Source organism: Brachyhypopomus gauderio, chromosome 3 (assembly GCF_052324685.1).
Source record: "Brachyhypopomus gauderio isolate BG-103 chromosome 3, BGAUD_0.2, whole genome shotgun sequence".
NCBI lineage: Eukaryota > Metazoa > Chordata > Actinopteri > Gymnotiformes > Hypopomidae > Brachyhypopomus > Brachyhypopomus gauderio.
The window spans coordinates 17491879-17510988 of NC_135213.1; the positions used below are offsets into that span (position 1 = coordinate 17491879).

Below are 19110 nucleotides of genomic sequence, written 5' to 3' on the forward strand. Positions count from 1 at the left end.
CATCATAATTCGAGTCGTGTTCTGCCATGAGGAACTGAACCCAGTTGCCAGTGAAAGTTTAGTTATTGCTCTACTTCGGATAGAACGACACTCACTTGTTGGCGAATGCTGCATTATGAGTGTTACTGAAGGGCACGTTCACGTTGAGTGTAAAATGTTTGTAAGAAGGCCAGTGTGGAAGAGCGATATTGAATCTGAACTGAAGGCCATTTGAAAGAGTGAGAGTTGCACATGCTGTATGGTCCAATATGATAAACGTGGTGCATTATTAACCTATTTGTATTAGAAGCTCGGTCACATTTTTGACTCCTTCATCCAACATTCTTTCATTCATAAACATTATATACAATCTGCCAAGTGTAAAAGGAAGTGGACTCTTAGTAACTTGTGGCACCTTTCGTAGCCTTTATTTCAGCCCAACGCCTTCAGTAACCACACACACCTTGTAAGATGGTGGTTTGCCAGAGGTGGGAAGCAAACCAGGATCACTATGCTGGTTAACCAAAGCTTAACTGGGGGATCCACCACACCACCACAGGGCTTTGGCAGGTAGCATCCAATTGCTAAGTTAGCTTAGGACTGGGAGTGAGTGAAAACAATAGGGGGAAAACCATGGGGACCTGGAAGAGAACATAGGTCTCCAAGTAGGTAAACCAGAACCTGGACCACAGAACCAAGAGGCCAGATGACATGGCTTGAAAACAAAAGGAGCAAAAAAGGGAACAACCAGAGGAAAAGTAGAGGGCAAAAGAGAAAAAAAAATCCCCCAGGGAAAGGACTGGCTCTCTCAACAAGTGAGGACACCAGGGAAAGGACTGGCTCTCTCAACAAGTGAGGCAACAACAACAGAAATGCACTTCCCAACAAAAGTAGTAGTCAAAAGGAAAAACCACTAAGAAAAACCAAACAAAACAAAAAAAACACCCCAAAAAACAAAACAGAGACAAGCATGAGGGACTTGAGAGAAAACAATTCAGCAACAAGTGTCTTAGAGTAAGCGTTTATAAGGGTTACCAAGCAGGTGTAGCTCATCTAGCCTGATTAGCCTGTCGGCTCCCTCTGGTGGTCAGTGGCGGTCTAACGCTGGAGACAACCTTTCTATATATATATATTATATATTTTAAACTGAGGGCATTCAACTACCGGAGGGCAACATAGCAGATGTTGAGTATCTCACAAGCGAATGGAAATCATGAAGAGGTCACCAGGGTAAGCAGCCACAGCCAAATATTCCTAAAGAGTGAGGCAGGTCCTGAGAAGCCAGCTGAATGGGAAGAATAGGATCCAGTCTATCAACACCTAAGCTTTACCAGTCATCAGATTCCCAGCTGGTATAAAAACCTGACCAAAGAAGGAAATAGAAGCCATTTACATCAAGACAAGGAAACTACTCACAATGCACAGAGGGTGTTCCAAACATTTTAGCCTACTTCACCACTCCCCCTTCTCACTCAAGGGAAGAGAGTAGGGGAGGGTGCGACTAGTTTGGGAACGCAGCACTTTTAAAAATCCTATGTAAGCTCTAGTAAAACAAAATGTTTGCGAAATTCTGCCCGGACAAAAAGAGGATATAGTAACAGTTGTTCTTGTGGTAAGGAGCATTAGAGTTTGTCACCTCCAAACATAGCTCCAACAGATCCCAGGAAGAACATTCAAGATCTTCATCCATAAGAGTGCAGTCCTGAGAACAGCTAAGACAACTGCTAACAACTGCTCTTTAAATGAATCAATAGAAACTGCAAACCTCGTGGATGCAGGCAAGGCACTCCTTAATTCCAGCAACTTTAAATCCTCAGTCTGCACGAGTCTTCAAACGAGCACGTGGCACATGTAAAAGACCTAGAAGACCAGTTCTGAGGGAGCAGACTGGTACATGCTGACGGAGAAGGTCAGACACACAGGCAGGAGTCTGACCATGCAGAGCTCGGAAAGTAATTGTAAGAATCTTACATTTAATCCTATAAGCAACTGGAAGCCAGTGAAGGGATTTTAATAAAGGCGTGATATGAGATCGTCTATTTGTCCTTGTAAGTCTCGCTGCTGCATCCTGAATTGCTTGCAGAGTAGATCTATTAAGTGAAGAAAAAAGCATTACAGTAATCTATGCAAGAAGAAAACACACACACACACCCACACACAAATTTCTCCATTCGCCCTGTGCCAGATCGTTTCTCCTTCAAGCTCAGGTCCTTTAACAGAAGTCTGAGAGCTTGAGGGTCCTGTATCTCAGCAGTTCCCAGGACTGCGCTCTTCTGGACCGAGGTTTCTGATATTGTTCCTGCAAATAGTTGATTTGAAGGTACCAGCCCCTCTTATTACCATGGGAACCACTGTTGCCTTGACCTTTCACATCTGTTGTAGCTCTTCACTGGGCCCTTGGGACATCTCACACTCATCTTGTCCTTGTTCCTGGTGTTCTATCTCTTGGGATTGTTACGTCTACTCCATCACCATATCACCATTGCTATATATATACTGTGTGTGTGTGTGTATATATATATAGACGGCATACATATGCATATACACATACATACAAATACACAAAGATTCTGTCTGAAATGTACTGTTTCTCTGGAAACCATGTGTACTTTACTGCCTGTACTTCACTGTACCATAGGCCTGGGAATTTGGGGCTACACATGCACACACCAAATATACAGATCACCGAACAGACCTCTACAGATTCTACTTAAAATTAAAATGCATGTCTGCATATCGTTTTTGTCATGGTAGGCCGGGCTCCAAGCACAGGGGAGAGACCCACATCACGTCACATCACTGCTATAGGTCTCTCAAACATCTGCAGTCACATAATGACACGCCCCTCATTTACCATTCACGCCTGCAGCACGTAATCTCTTCCTTTAAAGCCTCCACAGGTTCCATCGTCCAGTGCTGAGTGTTCGACTGCCCCTACGACGTCTGTCTCCTGTGCCGGCCCTGTGTGACGCCTAAAGGACTTTATACGCGCTCCCTTTTGTGTTTAGCGCTATTCTGCTGTTCTCGGCTTTCTAGCTGAGCCTTAATCAAGTGAAGCCTTTCTGTTCTGTTTTTGTGTTATGGACACCAAAAACGTAACCGCCTCACTTTCACCTCCCGCTGCTTCAATGACGTCAGTTTTATATATATTGAAATGGGTCTTTCTGACACAATGTTTTGAAAAATCACTGCAAAAATGATGACTTCCCCTGTCCACAGGGAGTGTCCCTCTCACAGTGTCATCTCTGCCTTATCAAAAATCAGCTCCACAGGCGTACTGGTCCTAGCATACAAATGAATGTAGATGAACACACGTGCTAAAGTTCTGAAACAGAGAGATGGAAATGATGTACAATCATTAAAATAATGTCTGTACTGAAGACCCATGGATGACTGCTAAAATGGTGGTATAGTTTAAAAATCCTATAGGATTCCTGTAGGCTTCTAAATTCAAATGGAAAGGTTTCTTTAAGTGCTTTTCGTGCTTTGGCGCTGAATATATAGCACTCTGCTGGGTGTTCTGAGAAGAGGTAGCAAGTGTAGCACTAGGAGGAGTGAGAGGTGTAAAAGAAGTCTCACTATTTGCTGCAAACGTTTCACACTGCATAGCTCAGCCTTATATTACTGCCCTGGGGCAAGTCAGTGTACGTATTACATGATTATTTCACTTTAGGCAGCTGAAACTTTTAGACACTGCTGGAATTTTTAGGAACACAGCATGCACACAAATGCGTGAACACACACACACACACACACACACACAAATGGTATCAGAACTCTACTAGTAACTGAAACATAGCTGTTACTGATATAATTAGAAAACAAAGGTCCATGGACTCTCCCCAGACATCAGTGCTGCTTCTCTATACATCATTCAGTAGTAACAAAAAATTGAAAAATGGAGAATAAGGAAACAATGCTTTTGGTCTGTCACTTTCCCTCAACTGTTGAACACATTACATAAAGGACACAAATAGGCAGCCTTGAAGAGTCTACACTGGGCTTCAGCAGTGACAGATTGCAGAATGTGTTTGGATGAAATGGCCTCAATATTTCCCACTTGCATAGCATATCAGCAAAGAAGACTTTAATCATTTTGAAAGTCCGCTCTTTAATCCTTACTGAAAGGTTAATCCTTAATTTGGACCAGGGTTAAAACAACATTTCGGTGGGAGCCTGTTTTTTAATTTTTTTATTTTAAAATTGACTGTTCTGACATGGATATTGGAGTGGAGTGTTTTGCTTATCTGTAGAAGTATATGACTGTATCCTTTTTGAATTCCTTACATAGCTGTTCTGATGCTATCTAATATCACACAACTACTGGGAGGTTGTTGCATGGAATGCGATGCATATACAGTTTGTTTTTAATATTATTATTATTTCAAGAATCTTACAAGAAGCTGTGGACACTCATCTCTGGTGTATTTGGACGCCATAATGAGAGTTTAAACAGCATTTGACTCAGAGGCCCTCCATATGTGGCCCATGACAGCTCCGAGTCCCTGGTGAGGCTCGTGTGAGCGGCAGCTGCACAGCTGGGAGAGATGGAGTGGACGGGACCAGCTGGGATGTCGCTCGCTGCTGGATCCGGCGTGCGTGCGGCGGGGAACTCGGCGAGCGTGAGCCCCGGGCTGCCGCTGCGTTCGCCCCTGGCCTCCAGCCAGCGCCTGCAAGCTGCCACCAGGGTCTCGCACCCACTCGGTGGTGCGACGCCGTGGGTTTGACGCAGCGAGATGTGCACAGATGCGTGTGGGCACCTGCGGGTCCTGTAGGCTTTTGCTGTGCCTGCACGTATCCCGGAAGCTGCTCAGGCCGTCGGAGACGCACGCGTGCTGCCGAGCAGCTGGGGCGCGATTGTGTTTGTCCTGCAAATCTCCTCTCTACTTTTCCTGAATGAGGAGGCCCTCACCACGCTCCCGGCTGCCCGCACCGTAAACACGGAGCACCTCCCGGTCCTCTGGTGGGGAGCACATTCGGTCGAGCATTTCAAACTCTCGAGCTGCCCTTGGCATTTGAGATTGAATAAAGTATAGCTTATCCATCTAAAACAGCAGCTCACTATCTCCCAGGAACATGACACGGGGAAGCAAAAAAGGGGCAGCTAGTTAATCTTTCACCTCCTCTGGGGAGGAAGGGCACGTAAACCAATGCACCTACACGATAGCTTTACTCCCCTCTTCATAGCACACGTGTGTGTTAGCTGTGCAGACGAGACGGTTCACATGGGCACGAGATTTCCCAGAGGCCTGCTGGGTGACCCACCCACCCCATTGCGTTTGATACTGCACAAAGAGAAGGGTAGATGCAGCTTGGCTGGTTCCTGGAGTTAACACACTGAGATGCTTGATTCGGGAGCATAATGGTTTTCCTCTCTGCCCTTGTATGGTGAACACATCTCGGTCAATTTAGTGATGCTGGAGCCAGTGGAACTCACTTGGAAATGGGCAGTGGGGGGAAGTGATGCTTGACTAATTGACAAGACTGTTTTAAAGTTTCAAAGCTCCATTGCCCTCTGTGCTCTCTAGTGAAAGGAGATTGCTAATGTTTTATTTCACAAAGAATGAGATGACCAGCACTTAAATGTATGTAGCAGGCTGTTGAACAGCTCAGAGTGAGAAAGAGAGAGAGAGAGAGAGAGAGAGAGAGAGAGAGAGTGGTGAGAGTGAGTGGATATGGTAAAAGCCATGTGTTTTTTTTTTTTGCTAAAATATTTTCCTGAATTTTTTTCTGAAATTCCTGGGGATCAATGAAACGACTTTTGTCACAGATAAAACCTGTCATGAATAAAACTTATGATAGGATTCAAATTCTGATGTAAGGTCTGTTTCTCCATCTAGCTGTGTTCAAATATGATTGGACATGTTCAGTACACCAACTACCCAAACTCAGTCTCTGAATACCAAAGTGATTATACCAGTACCTTTCCTATAATTCTTCAGACATGGTTAATACCACAATTAGTGTCTGTCCATCAGTGATTGATTGGTATTCATTTCACTAATGAAAGCAGTGTACCAGCATTGATCTAAAGGATATCGATTGGACTGGCATGTGTGTGAGGTGTGTGTTTTTGTGAGTGATGTCCAGTTACATTCATTTTTCTAGACTATGCAGTTCCGGTTGAGAAAATATGTACTTTAAGAGCCCTTCAACCCATTAAAGAAATTGTGTCTCATAGCGTGAAAATGTCAGCTTGTGTGAGTCATGCACATGCAACACAGAGAAGAAACCATTGATTGCACTACAATGCACAGCGCACAGCTAGTTGCTTAAAAGCATCATTCCTAAAACCTAGCCATGAATCAGATAATGAATCGCTATTCTGAACCCAAGTAAATTTATGGTTCAATTTTCATAGTTTGAACAGATTTGATCTACATCATTAAAGTTAGATTTTTGTGAACTTTGAGAAACTTTCAGAACCTCTGCAAATAACTGTTGAAATCTTCTGTGCTCAGATGATTGGTTCTATGAGTGTGATTGCCATGCACTACAGTGTGGAGATGTTGTTCTAAATCTCTTGCACACTAAGGCCTCACCAGTGGTTTCACACTCCTGTTTTAACTACATTGCTTACATCCTTGTGGTTTCCTCACATCCTTTTGTTTCAGTGTAGCTACTGAACAATGCGCTGTAATATTATGTCAATTAATGTATTAGCTTAAAGGTATAATAATGTCAATGTTCTTTTTTTCTTTTGTTGGCTGGCGATCAATCCAACCGAACTGACTCAGTGTAAATCAACTGAACAAAGTCAACATGGTTCACTACTGCTCAGCATATCTGCTACGTAAGCCCTGCAAACAGTACCCGAAACACACGCCGTGATCTTGGCTGGAAGCTGGATGGGTACGTTACACTCCTGGGTTTAATTCCCACGAGACTGACCACACTAACCAGCCCAGCATACTTAGTGCTGCCTGTGAAAATACCCCGAGGCCATATCAGGCAGGTCCTTGAAGAGACACCTTGATGGAACCACAAACAAATAAATAAATTAATGCAAAAAAATGCAGACTTTCGAGACACCGGTTCTTTTCCCCCTAGTGTAATTTCATAGCATGTTGTGAAAAATTGTGGCAGACATAGTGGAGGTGAAACAACATTTTTTATATATATATAAAAAAAGATTCTGCATGTCTTTATCAACTGGCATGCATACAACGATCATTTTGGCTCATCTTTTTTTTAAGGTACCATATTGTTTGTAGGTTCACATCCCCACAGCTCTGACAGGACAAAGAAGAGAAAAATCTTGAGAGAGAAGGCACCAAAAAAGGCAAAACAACCCAGGCTGAAAGGCGAGGATCTCAAATCTTCATTGTGAAGAGGCTTATTTTTACACTGGATGTGCTCTAACCTCTATAACCGAAACCTCTATAGAACCTTCACTTTACACATTTTTTGAAATTGAAACTTCCAAACGTCTGCTGAAGATGACAAAGACATGTTAGCATGCCATAGAATCAGTGAGACCACACCGCACTGGTCATTGTCCCCTCAACATTTTACCTAGACGTCATTTAGTCCTTTAATGATACGGCAGTCACACAGGGACACAATGTGACTGTTTTTACCAGGACATCTAAAGCTGACGCCTGCAACCCGACGGTGCTCCCCCCGCCCCCCCACAGTCCCATACAATAAAGTCTAACTGTAAAAACCTTGGCGAAAATGTGTTCCTGCTGTCCCGTCTCACCATGATATGTGGCAAGACACGGGGTTTTACAGCTCACCTCTGCCTCAGCATCCTAATGAGGACGCTGTGGAGGGCTTCGTGCTGTGGAGGCACCAGCCTGCCTCCGCGCTGCCTAATTGGATCCTCCCACCTTATCCCTCCAGCTCTGACTGCCCCGTGACGGAGCCCGGGGTATCTTTAAGTGTTCATTTGTCGCCCGCGGTGGGGGTGGTGCTGGTTGGTGGTGAGGGGCGGGGTGGCCTGGTTGGCGTTGGCATGGTGGAGGCCAAGGGAGAACAGATGGTGCTGAGGAAGGGTGGAGTCAGAGATACCCCACTTGCCCACGCATTTCTCTTCACTTCCTAATCCCCTGCACAAGCACCAGCCACGCCGGTACATCTATCCAAAGACTTCCCTTTGAATCAGATTTCATTTACTTGATTTGCCATTTGTATGCAACCCAAGTCACTCAGTCTATACTCCTAAACCTCATTCATCAAAGATGAAAAGGTTCTAATCTATTTCCACTGCATGCAACCAACTCATTTATGAAATACTGTGTCGTCTCCTCAGGTTTACTATTTATTTCACCCATTAATCATCTATTATTGTTTAGTTGTCCTGTTTCTCTGTGTTAGGGTTATTTAATTATTTGTTTAGATTGTCTGTCAAATTAGAAAACTACAGCACAACAATTTTATTTTATTCACTTTAAAAATGATAAAGCTTATCTGGGCTATTTACCTCATTAATTTAAAATGATTATTCTCTTCATTACTTAGTGTGTGGCCTCTTGTTCAGGCACAGGTAGGTAGTAACTACTAAAAATGTATTTAAATCAAATTTGGAGAAATTTGGAGATATTTTTCAGGGCATTTTATCAAATCTTAGCACTTGAATAAATATGTGAGGAAAGAAGTCTATTTTTTACTCTCTTGAAACTTTCCATTCTCACAGCACTCAGACTTTAGTTTATTAGCTTAACCAAGTAATGAGCATTTGCAAATCCATGTAATGTTGAGGAGATGCCCTTGATTTCTCACTAGCCCTGAGTATGATACTCAAATATATAAAAATATAATATTATACAACATATAGCACAGATGGGAAAAAAAACGATAGCTACCAAAGTTCTCCGTCCCTCTTCATCCTGCCTCCCACTCCTCTTCTTCCTCCAAAGCAATAGAAGCCTGTACATATGCTTCCACCTGTTCTAAATGGCTATGCATGGAAAGTAGAATGAAATGTTAGCATGGTGCTGCCCACGTTAGCATGGTGCTACGCTACCAAGCAGTAGGCAGAGCTCAGACCATAATGTTAAAGGGGAAAGGAAGGCCAGGGTGTGCATGTGCAGTGTGTGTGAGGAACCAGGGACACCAGAGAAATCACAGATGCCTCATTCATGGTAATTTTTATGCTTGTTTATTTGCTATTTCTTCGATTAAAGTTAATAAAAAACATTTAATATTAATAATAATATTTATTTATTATTTGTGAGGCATTGCTGAACACACTACTTAGTTCACATCTTGTATAACATCTGTTCCCTCCTTCCTTTTTAACATTTCTTTATTTCAGAAAGGTAACAGAGTAAATCAATTAAAAACTACCCCATACTCATTTAAGCCTTATGCCATACTCATTCCTTTAGCTTTCTTTCTGCGTCTGTTTGTGGAATAAGAGTACAAGTTAGAATACAAATTGCCATAATTTAGCTGTTTGTAAACTGAGAGGAGGCAGAGTGAGCTTTGCCTTTCGGGCCTGTTCCGTGGCTCAGGGGAAGCTCCTGTAAAGCTCTGCGGAGAGTACAACAGCCAGCAATTAAGAGAATTGCTTAGCAAAATAAAAAAAAAGGTTCACTGCCAGGTGTTTCTGTGGACCTTACAGAGCACTTCAAGTTGTACTGAATCATGTAAGTTTGAATATATATGAAGGGAAAGGTTCCAAGTAGTGTGCACCACACTTTCTTTGGCTTTAATACGAAGGTTACGAAAGCTGGATCAGATCTAAGCCTGAGGCTTGGAGTTCAGTTTGATTTAACGCATGATGAAGACCCCTTGCGAAAGGTGAAAACTACTGTTAGTCTTGTTCAGAGGAGTGGCCTTCTCCCTGGAGCTAGGATGGAGGTCTACGCCAGGCAGGGTGGAGCCCTTCGGAGCACCAGTCACACTAGGCCAGCACCTTGATTACAGACTTACATTAAGCAAATACACTTGGACAGACAACAACTTCTCATTTGTTTGTATGTGCCCATCTTCTCTTCATGCATCTTTCAGCTCCTAAGATGTCATATCCCTAAGATTTTAAGCCATATTCTCATGGCTGCCTTGGCAAAAGCAGGTATGTGGAGCTGGTAATAAATTAGACAATTCAGAGGACGTATCCTCATTTCTGACTATGGTTTTAGTTCACCACGCTGAACACCCAGAGGAGGGTGATGTTTTATTCATCAGCACACGCCCCTGTCAACATAATGAAAAAACAAACAAACAAACAAGCAAACAGGAAACCCACATATCTTTTAATCAAATGCATTACGGTTTAACCTTCATTTGTTATTTTATGCAGGATGCTGGAAATGGTATTAAAATGTTTCCGTGATTGCTCAAATCACTCAGAGAGTTGCACTCCAGTGATTAGTCTTCTCTTACTATCTAATCGTCTGCAGATCACATGCATTGATGCATTTCGGTCACATTTTTTATTCAAGTATAATATTCCTGATGCAGATTGATGAAAACTGAAGAAAATAGAAATTACAAGTGCCTAAAATGTTCATTAACCAGATACTTTAACCAGATACTTTATTTTTCCAATTTTAATTGCTTTAGCTGCTTCAACCAGTTTGTAGTATTGCCTGTCCTGCCATTTGACATTAAAGTCAAAGCCATGTAGATGCACTATAGAGAGAATTAATCTTCCAGAGAGACATTTCGAGGTGATTCTTGGTCGCTGTGTCTACTTATCTCACATTGCACGCTTTCCTCCAAAATATACTTCAGACAACATCCGGATCTCATGCCATGATAAGACAAGCTTGTGAAAAAGCACCACGATCAGAACAAACTGCGAAACCTGTCGATGGAGACTGAAGAATGCGTGATGCAACATTGCGATGTTTGTGTTTGAGATAGTTTCAGGGGCTATACAGTCAGGATCATCTGGCCCTCCACATAATTCTCCAACATATTTAGATCATTTGTTTACTTGTTTCACCATAGTGTAACAATTACATTGATATTATCATGCAATTATCATGACCTACCCAGAGAGAGTCTCCAGCGATTAATGATGGGCCTTTAGCTTCTGAATGTGCACTAACACTGCTCTGCATGTTTACTGGATCCTGACAGTCAGCCTATTAATCCCTGCAGGGAAAGAGATTTTCAATGAATACACGGTCCAGAAATAGTGCGTGCTTACCTGCTTCTTTTCTCTTCTCCACCTCTCTTCTGCTCCCCTGATAATGTGGGCAGCCCAGGAAGCGAGAGACTGGGGTTTAGTGCTCCATAAACCTCTTCAGTGTGGTCATGATTGTATATCTTAAATAGGAGCTGCCAGCTATCTTCGAACGGGCGACCCAGATATTGTTTTGCCATAGATAATAGCCATGCACGACAGCAATGGCATATCATATGTCTGGAAACTGTTTTTAATACGTGTTTTCTAATCATCTCGGCTTGTTATGCAGTACATAATACCTGGGATATATAACCAATCAGATTTGAGATCTCCGGGCAGTAAGAACTGTGGTGTGGTCAGAAGTATCAGCGTTCCATCTTCAACGCTGAACGCATTGTAAACACTCCTGCTCCCTGCTGTAATTACAACTGTTGTCAGAGCAGTGTAGGGTGTTGTACATAAAACTGTCAAGTTAAGAAATTAAAGTGCAGCAAAGCATTTTCTCTCTCGTGACTTGGAAGATATTAATACAAATTTTGCTTCAAGATGCAACGTGATGTATTTAGCAAGGTGGGTCGCTATTGGTGTGGATCACAACGTAGGCAAGACTCCAGCTTAGGAGATAGCATGTGTCTGAGGAGAGGGGTGAAGGAACTGACCTGTGTTCTGCGGAGTTCAGAAAGAACTACAGCACACAAATACAGTAATGCCAAGTGGAAGGATTTTACAGTGTGCTTGTTCTGGTTATAAAACAGTTGTCTTTAAGATGCCCAATACATCTGAATGAAAATAACACACCAGAAAAGAAAGAAAATAAGATGGATAAAGAGTATATATAAGTATGTAGAGATACCAGTAGTACAGAAAAAATATATATTTCACAATTTTCAAGTAGTAATGTTAAGAAAAACAAGACAGAACAGTAATGTAGTATAGACAGAACTGTATTAATAATAAAAGAAGGTCTGAATTCAGAAAAAGGACACAGGTGGGGGGGGGGTTGCTGTTTGTTTGCTTTGCTGATGCCTACATCCAACACAGTTATTTTCCAAATGAATTAAGTATACATAAAGATACATTTATTTTCTTCTTTCTTCCCTTAATCCTTGAAACCAAACAATGAAGGGTTCTCTTTCTGTCTTAGCCATCTGCGGCTCATGAATAATCATTGAAAAATGACCTCTTCAGGGCTTCTAAAATGTCTTGCCCTTTTCTTGGGCAAGTCAGACACCCCAAGGTAACTGTCCAAGCTGGCGATCCTTTAAGTGCTCCTACTCCTTGTTTGGGCTGCTTCGTTTGCCTTTCACACTTAAGCTGGGTATCTCCGTTTCTCCTGTATGCTCATCTACACATAATCTTTCTTTTTCTGTCTTTCTCTCTCTCTCTCTCTCTCTCTCTCTCTCTCTCTCTCTCTCTCTCTCCTTTGAAATCATTGATTTTTTTGCCGAGGTTCTATAAAATATTTACGATATGTGGGCAGGGCTCTTTCTCTGGGAATTTTGAGAGGGAAAATCATTTTGAAGGCGAGTAGTAAAAGGAAAGAAGAGGGAGAGAGAGAGAGAGAGAGAGAGAGAGAGAGAGAGAGAGAGAGAGAGGTAGAGAGAGAGAGAGAGGGGGAAAGAGAGAGAGAGAGGGAGAGAGAGAGGCAAGATAAGAGTCATGGAAGCCTTTCTTGAGTTGTGTTTGGAATATTAATACCTCACGTTGAAACTACTCCTGAATATAAATAAATAAACACCTACTCTGATAAAGATCGTTATCCGGGCTCTTGTAGCATGGCGCTCTCTCCGTAAAGTCTCACATCCAATCAATTCCAAGCTGATTTGGACTGTCAGAGGCTTTGAAGACCCCAGCTCTTTTGCCTTCATTCGACATGCTAGAGCTCTGTTCAGCCTGCTTCCATCTCCAGCCTCCTTGCACCAAAAGAGGTTTTGAATTGATGATACAGTAGCATTGTATCACTCAGTAAAAAATACAATGGTTTAATTAAAGCCTGAAGCAAAACTCTGAATCACCACTGTGCTCTTTACCTGGAGAACAAAGTAGACAACAAGTCAAGAGGTTTGCTATTTATCTAAGCCAGATGTTTTTGTTTGTTTCTTTCTTTGTTATTTGTTTGTGTGGGTTTTTTTCCATCTCATTTTCACTCCGCTCTGGTGAGCAGTATTTGGTTGTGATGGCCCACCCTACCTCTCTGACCACTCACTCCTCTCATATGTCTTGTAAAGGTGGGAGGGACCATGTACAACACTGGCCGCCATGTCTCCCTGCGATTGGACAAAGAACACTTAGTGAACATCTCCGGTGGACCAATGACGTACAGTCATCGACTAGAAGAAATCAGGTTACACTTTGGCAGTGAAGATGGCCAGGGCTCTGAACATCTCCTCAATGGACAAGCCTTCTCCGGAGAGGTAAGACTCCTTACTGTCATCTGTAGAGTTGGACTGTGGATTAAAACACTCATTTGTACTGTATGCAAAATTGGATGATTGCGCTCATGTTAATACAAAAATATATTTTCCAGTGCTTGCAAAAATTATTTTGTATGTATTTTGGAGAAGAAAAGAGTCTTTGGAAGTTGGACAGAGGATATTGCATTGCCTAATCCTCTCTTATGCATAGAAATTGGTTAAGGAAAAGTGATTGAACTGCCAATCTTTGACTGCCTTCATGGATTTTTGTTCAACATTTGGTGGTATGTAGCTCTCTGGCTCTTTCTTCTCAGACTCCAGACACTGGCCTGTTCAGACAATATAATGTGTCTGAGAAGCAAGACAATAGAAAACAAAACACAACACCTTAGTACACAGTTTTCTGATGTAAAAGTATCTTCTTTTTTTTCAAAGGCAACTCAACTGAGGAAACAATTATTTTTATAAACTGCAGTCAGGTTACCTGTAAACATTAATTTTTTCCCCCTTCACATCCTTTGTACATATGTGTGTTTGTGCTTTGCATTTTGCCAAAATGACCCTACATGATTTGCTAGAGCATGTATCTTTTTATTCATGTGTTTTTGATGCAGTGATATACATTAGGGAAGACATATCCCAAGCTGCAGTATGGTTTGTCTTGCAGTATGTTGCATCAGATTTAAAACTCTAAAGTTGAGATTGTTGATCCTTGCCCAGTACAACATGTTTTACTATTAATCATTTACTGGTTTTAACAAGATGCATTTTATTTGTCTTATTTTACTAATTTTCCTCCCTTGTATATGCAATACACTGATTTTTTTAACCTCATTCCATTTTTCTAAAATCATCTCAGTTGCCACAGTAATGCAACATCATTTATTATTTTAATTTCCAAGCCAAAATGCTCTTCTTCCACAATGGCACAATAGCTGAGTAAAACATCTCAATTAAGCTAACAGTGTAATTTTAGAAGGCACAACACTGCAGCCTCCTTCATTTGATGGAGTCAGTGCAGGCCTGACATTTCTCTTTGGAAGTAATAAGACCAGTGATTAGAATGGCAACACAATAACCATTGTCCTGACAGGCAAATCTGCCATAATTAATGATTATAATTTTCTTTCCCCTCCCCCCATGGAGACCAGCCAATATTTAAATAATAATAACACAAAGTAGAAACAGTCTATCAGAACATTGCAAGCCATGACCCAGCTGCCGAGCCTCTCTCAGCCTGTTTACTCTTTATTGCTAAGCCATTATCACACTTTGCTTAAAAAAAAACAACAAAGTGTCACTGGCCTTCAGTGGCACCTGTATTACTGTGGCAAGGTGACCTCAATATCATCCGTTTCTTTGGAGCCGGAGCTGTTTTGCATTCCGAGTCAACCAGGCTTTAATGCTTCTTTAATAACAGCCTTTGCCATATGCATTGTGTCTGGCTGTCCTCTCTCTTTTCTTCTTCTACATTTGTCCGCTAACAGCCCAAGATTAAGTGTTAGTCCTGTTTGCTTCTGTTAGAGGAAGCCAGTCTGGCTGCAAATACAGCCCAACACCTTCGACTTCATTTTCTTTCTCCTGCTTCCTGAGTCACCAGGCCATCTTACACCAGCTGAAAATGAAACACCACTGATGAAGAGAGCGGAGAAGCTCCGGAGGTGTTACTCCGAGTTCTTCTGGAGCGGCTCGGCTAGTCTTCCCAGGCCTCTGCTACCTTTCGTCTGGAAGGAAAAAAAACATACTATGACTAAACATATTTGGGGAAAGGCCAGGTGGAAATGAAGTGTTCTTATAAATATGACCCACTGATAAAAGTAACATTTACAGATCTGCTACAGTCACTTTCTTATTACTCATTCTGTATTTCATATCACCTCGGTGCTCACACAGATGAAATATATATATTTTTGATCAGTGGTTTGAGATAACAGATGCATGGATGGTCATCAGATAGAAAACACTGCGCTGACTCGCCAGACAGCACAAACATGCAGTGACAACGCACAATGTAGGATATGTATTAGACGCCATCTCACCCAGTCCCCACACACCCCAGCTGTTAGGAGATCCACAGTGATGCCTGGATCTGATCCACTTTCACTGTCGAACTGAGGAGTTTGTCATGAGGCTTCACCAAATCGGCTCTCTCAGGAAGGCTGAACAGTATCAAACTCCATTATTCATAAATACTTTACGTGTTTATAGTCACACAGTGTTCTTTGGAGGTTTCTCTAAGTTTAGAATGCCAATGGTGTCAGTTTCAAAGGATAAAAATTTAAATGAAACTCACACATACAAATTAGAATGTGCTGTTCTAATAATGAATTAACACCAAATATAAATCACACTGTATATTTATAACAGTTCTCACTACTGGTTCAGCACTTCCTTGTGTATTTTCATCAAGTTCTAATTATCAGTTGCAGCAAATAACACATTATCATCTCAGTTCAGTGCTTTGATACTCAAGCAGATTTGCTCATTAAAAATCACATTTTCACATTTACTAAATATGGCCGATAGTGCTGCACATAAATAGGAAATCCCTGAAACTTGACTGAATCACTGAAACTTCACTGAATCACTGAATCACAGAAACTTCACTGAACATTGGAAACTTCACTCTGATGTTTGGTTTTTTCAGACACTCCTGGTGATTCCAAGATGAAGCCCTGCGCCATATAAACCAGTCCTCTATTGTGACTTTGTTGAAACAATAAGCCCCTCCTTTATACAGTTTTGTAATTTGGTCACACGATCCAGGAACTGTGAATTTTTAGAACAGCCTCGTTTGTGCTACAAAAGGTGGTGGTGTTGAAAGGCCACATTGTGTTTCATAGTCGTTTCTTTTTTAATTGTGGTGCCACTTTGTCTTGAAGCTTTCTCTGAGTGCACTTCCAGTTGTTGTTCCTCTGACGGGCAGACACTCAGACTATGCACACCGTTACAGGGCAGCTTAATTCATGCCGCCCTTTTACCCTAATCAAATTGGATAGCAGCCTGCACTTACAGGCTGTCTGTTTATTTGCTTTATGAGCGCACGCTCCGATTCAGATGCTGTTGGCCTGTGGTTCCAGACGAGGGCTTTTCATCTGGCCCGTTAGCGCTGTCCACCTCTCTTCCTGCTATCGACTTGCTGTCTTCATCTCGCGCCCGTCTCGGGCCCAGGCCAGCTATCACACAATAAAGAGCTTGTCAGGGGGCCCACCAGAGGTGCTAGCTGTCTCCCAGCGCAGCGCAGACACCACCTCTCTGGTGGAATGACAGGTCCGGCGCCGTGCGGAGAGGAGGCTCCCGCAGAACAGCCAGTGCTGCTCTGAACTTCTGTTCTGTCAACGCGTCCAGCTGGCTGCCCCTCTGGCTCCGTTGGCACGGGTAACTCGATTCTTAGCACATGCAGTAAGATGTGGGAGCCAGAGATGGCAGAGAGTGAAATACTGGAGAGGTACTTGACGGTAGACCTCCAGTTCGCTCTCACCCTGGGAAAACTTAGATGAGTCTGACTTATAGGGTTGGCAAGCACAATCACTGTGTGTGTATGTACTCATGTGTGTACACATGAGTGCGTGCTTGTGTGTGTGTGTGTGTGTGTGTGTGTGTGTGTGTGTGTGTGTGTGTGTGTGTGTGTGTGTGTGTGTGTTCATCCGTGGTTCTGTTCTCTCCTACAGAACTCATTAGTGTACTGTCTGCTCCTGTACTGTGTATGTCCTGAGCATTTTGGCAGGAAGTAGAGCTGTTGTCCAGCCTGGTGTTCCACGTCTGTGCTGGTGGAGGAGTTTGGGAAAACCACTGGCTACTTTTTACCTTCAGAAAAATATCTCATCCAATCAACATTTGCGGTGTAATCACTTCCTCTAGCCTTGATTAAACTGACTGATGATTGTTGCTCAGCTTCCCTTTTGCATATTTCAAAATTAATATGATCTACACGATTTTGTATTATTATTTACTTCTCCTTCAAGTTGTGTGGATAATGAGATATTAAGGAATTGATTCAAAAATTGGCTTCAGCTGGTAATCTTCAGGTATACTGTAGAGCTGAGGGCATGCACTCCTGTACCCACACAGTAACACGCTGATGCACTGTGAATGCAAAAGCATGTGTGCACCTATGAAATGCATACATACTGAAACATTGCATAAGTGTGAATGTTGTTTAAATATGAAAATTACTTTTTATTACTGACCGATTACAATAAACCTTTTTTTGCTAGCTCCTATATCTTTGTAATGCTATTTACAAACCAAAACTCTTAAAGAATGGACAAGATTGTGGTTTCCCCTCTGGCCGAATTCTTAGTGTCTATCCTTTGTTGTAGATTTGCTGTGTGCTCAAGTAATTCACAGAGGGAAGATTACTTGAGCATCACAAAAGCACTGAAATTTAAAGTTGACAGGCATGTTCAAGCAAAGTGGGACGCCAGCTGTATATGCGTGATTGGGGAGCAGAGACACCTGACAGGGGCTTTGCCATCTCAAGCAGCTCAACACTGGGCCAGGAGCAAAAGAGCCTTGTGCACAGACAGTCCTAATTATTCAAGGCTGCTGATTCTGAGCTTGAACTAAAATAGGCGCAGTCTGACATGTCACAGAGTTCTGCTGTAGACCCCAAACCATTCTACAGCTCCTAAACTCAGACAGAAAACTATACGGTCTACGTTCATTTCCAAATTTCCAAAATATATTCCATTTGTCAGTGAGAAATAAATACATTTTTGAGTCTGTGCTGATTGTATTTCATTTTGTTTTTCATTTCAAAACACCTAGGTTCAGCTAATACATTACAACCACGAGCTGTATGCCAATTACACAGAAGCTGCAAAGAGTCCAAATGGATTGGTGATAGTGTCTATATTCATGAAGGTAAGTGCTTCAGTACGTATGGCAAAGCAGACAAAAACAATGCACAATGTTTTTTTATGCACTCGTCTAAATGGTGTCATTTGAATGCTCCCTCGTCAATGGTAAAGAAAAGGAGAGTTTGATCAGAATGGCTGCATGTCAATAATTCTTTTGTGCAGAAATAAATTATTCCTTCAGCTGAAGGTCAGTATGTTTACTCCCAAAACAAATGAAATAAAAGAAAAGTGAAAAGAACCTCCAAATGGCAGGAACAATTAGCTGCGCCATTACCAGACGGCGGCTACACAAGTTGTTCACCGTCTTCCCGTCACTTTAGGAACACAAGGTTATGGACGAGGTTTTGCTTGCTGTCCTAAATGGCTGTTCAGAGAATCTCCAGAGCCATGATGAACCACTGCATCATGTTATCACACAGGATTACACATTCACACTCCAGTCATTAGATTGCTAGTGTCAATTCCAGGTGTCATCATCTCTGTCTGCACCGACACTCTTACCCTTGGACCCAAGTCATTTTGCTTTAGTGTACACATACACTACCAGTCAAAAGTGTGGACACACCTGACTAAATGCACAATCTTAAGAGTTAAAAAGGCATTTTAATCTAATGGATTATGCTTACATTTATTAATTTATTAAATTATGCTTATTTATTACAAGTATAATTTGGGAAAGGTGTTGGGAAATATGAATTCATTGTCAACACCAGTGTTGGGAACGTTACTTTAAAAAAGTAATTAGTTATAGTTACTCACTACTTGTTCAAAA

The 19110-nt window shown here is 42.0% G+C and overlaps 1 protein-coding gene across 1 annotated transcript in view; it reads left to right on the forward strand.

The window, feature by feature from the left end:
* The window catches only part of ca10a (carbonic anhydrase Xa), a 107794-nt gene that overhangs the window by 82268 nt on the left and 6416 nt on the right, over window positions 1-19110 (forward strand). The window contains exons 5-6 of the mRNA XM_076999901.1: window positions 13291-13476; window positions 18247-18342. Of these exons, the coding sequence (XP_076856016.1) occupies window positions 13291-13476; window positions 18247-18342 (282 nt within the window). The remainder of the gene's footprint in view (window positions 1-13290; window positions 13477-18246; window positions 18343-19110) is intronic.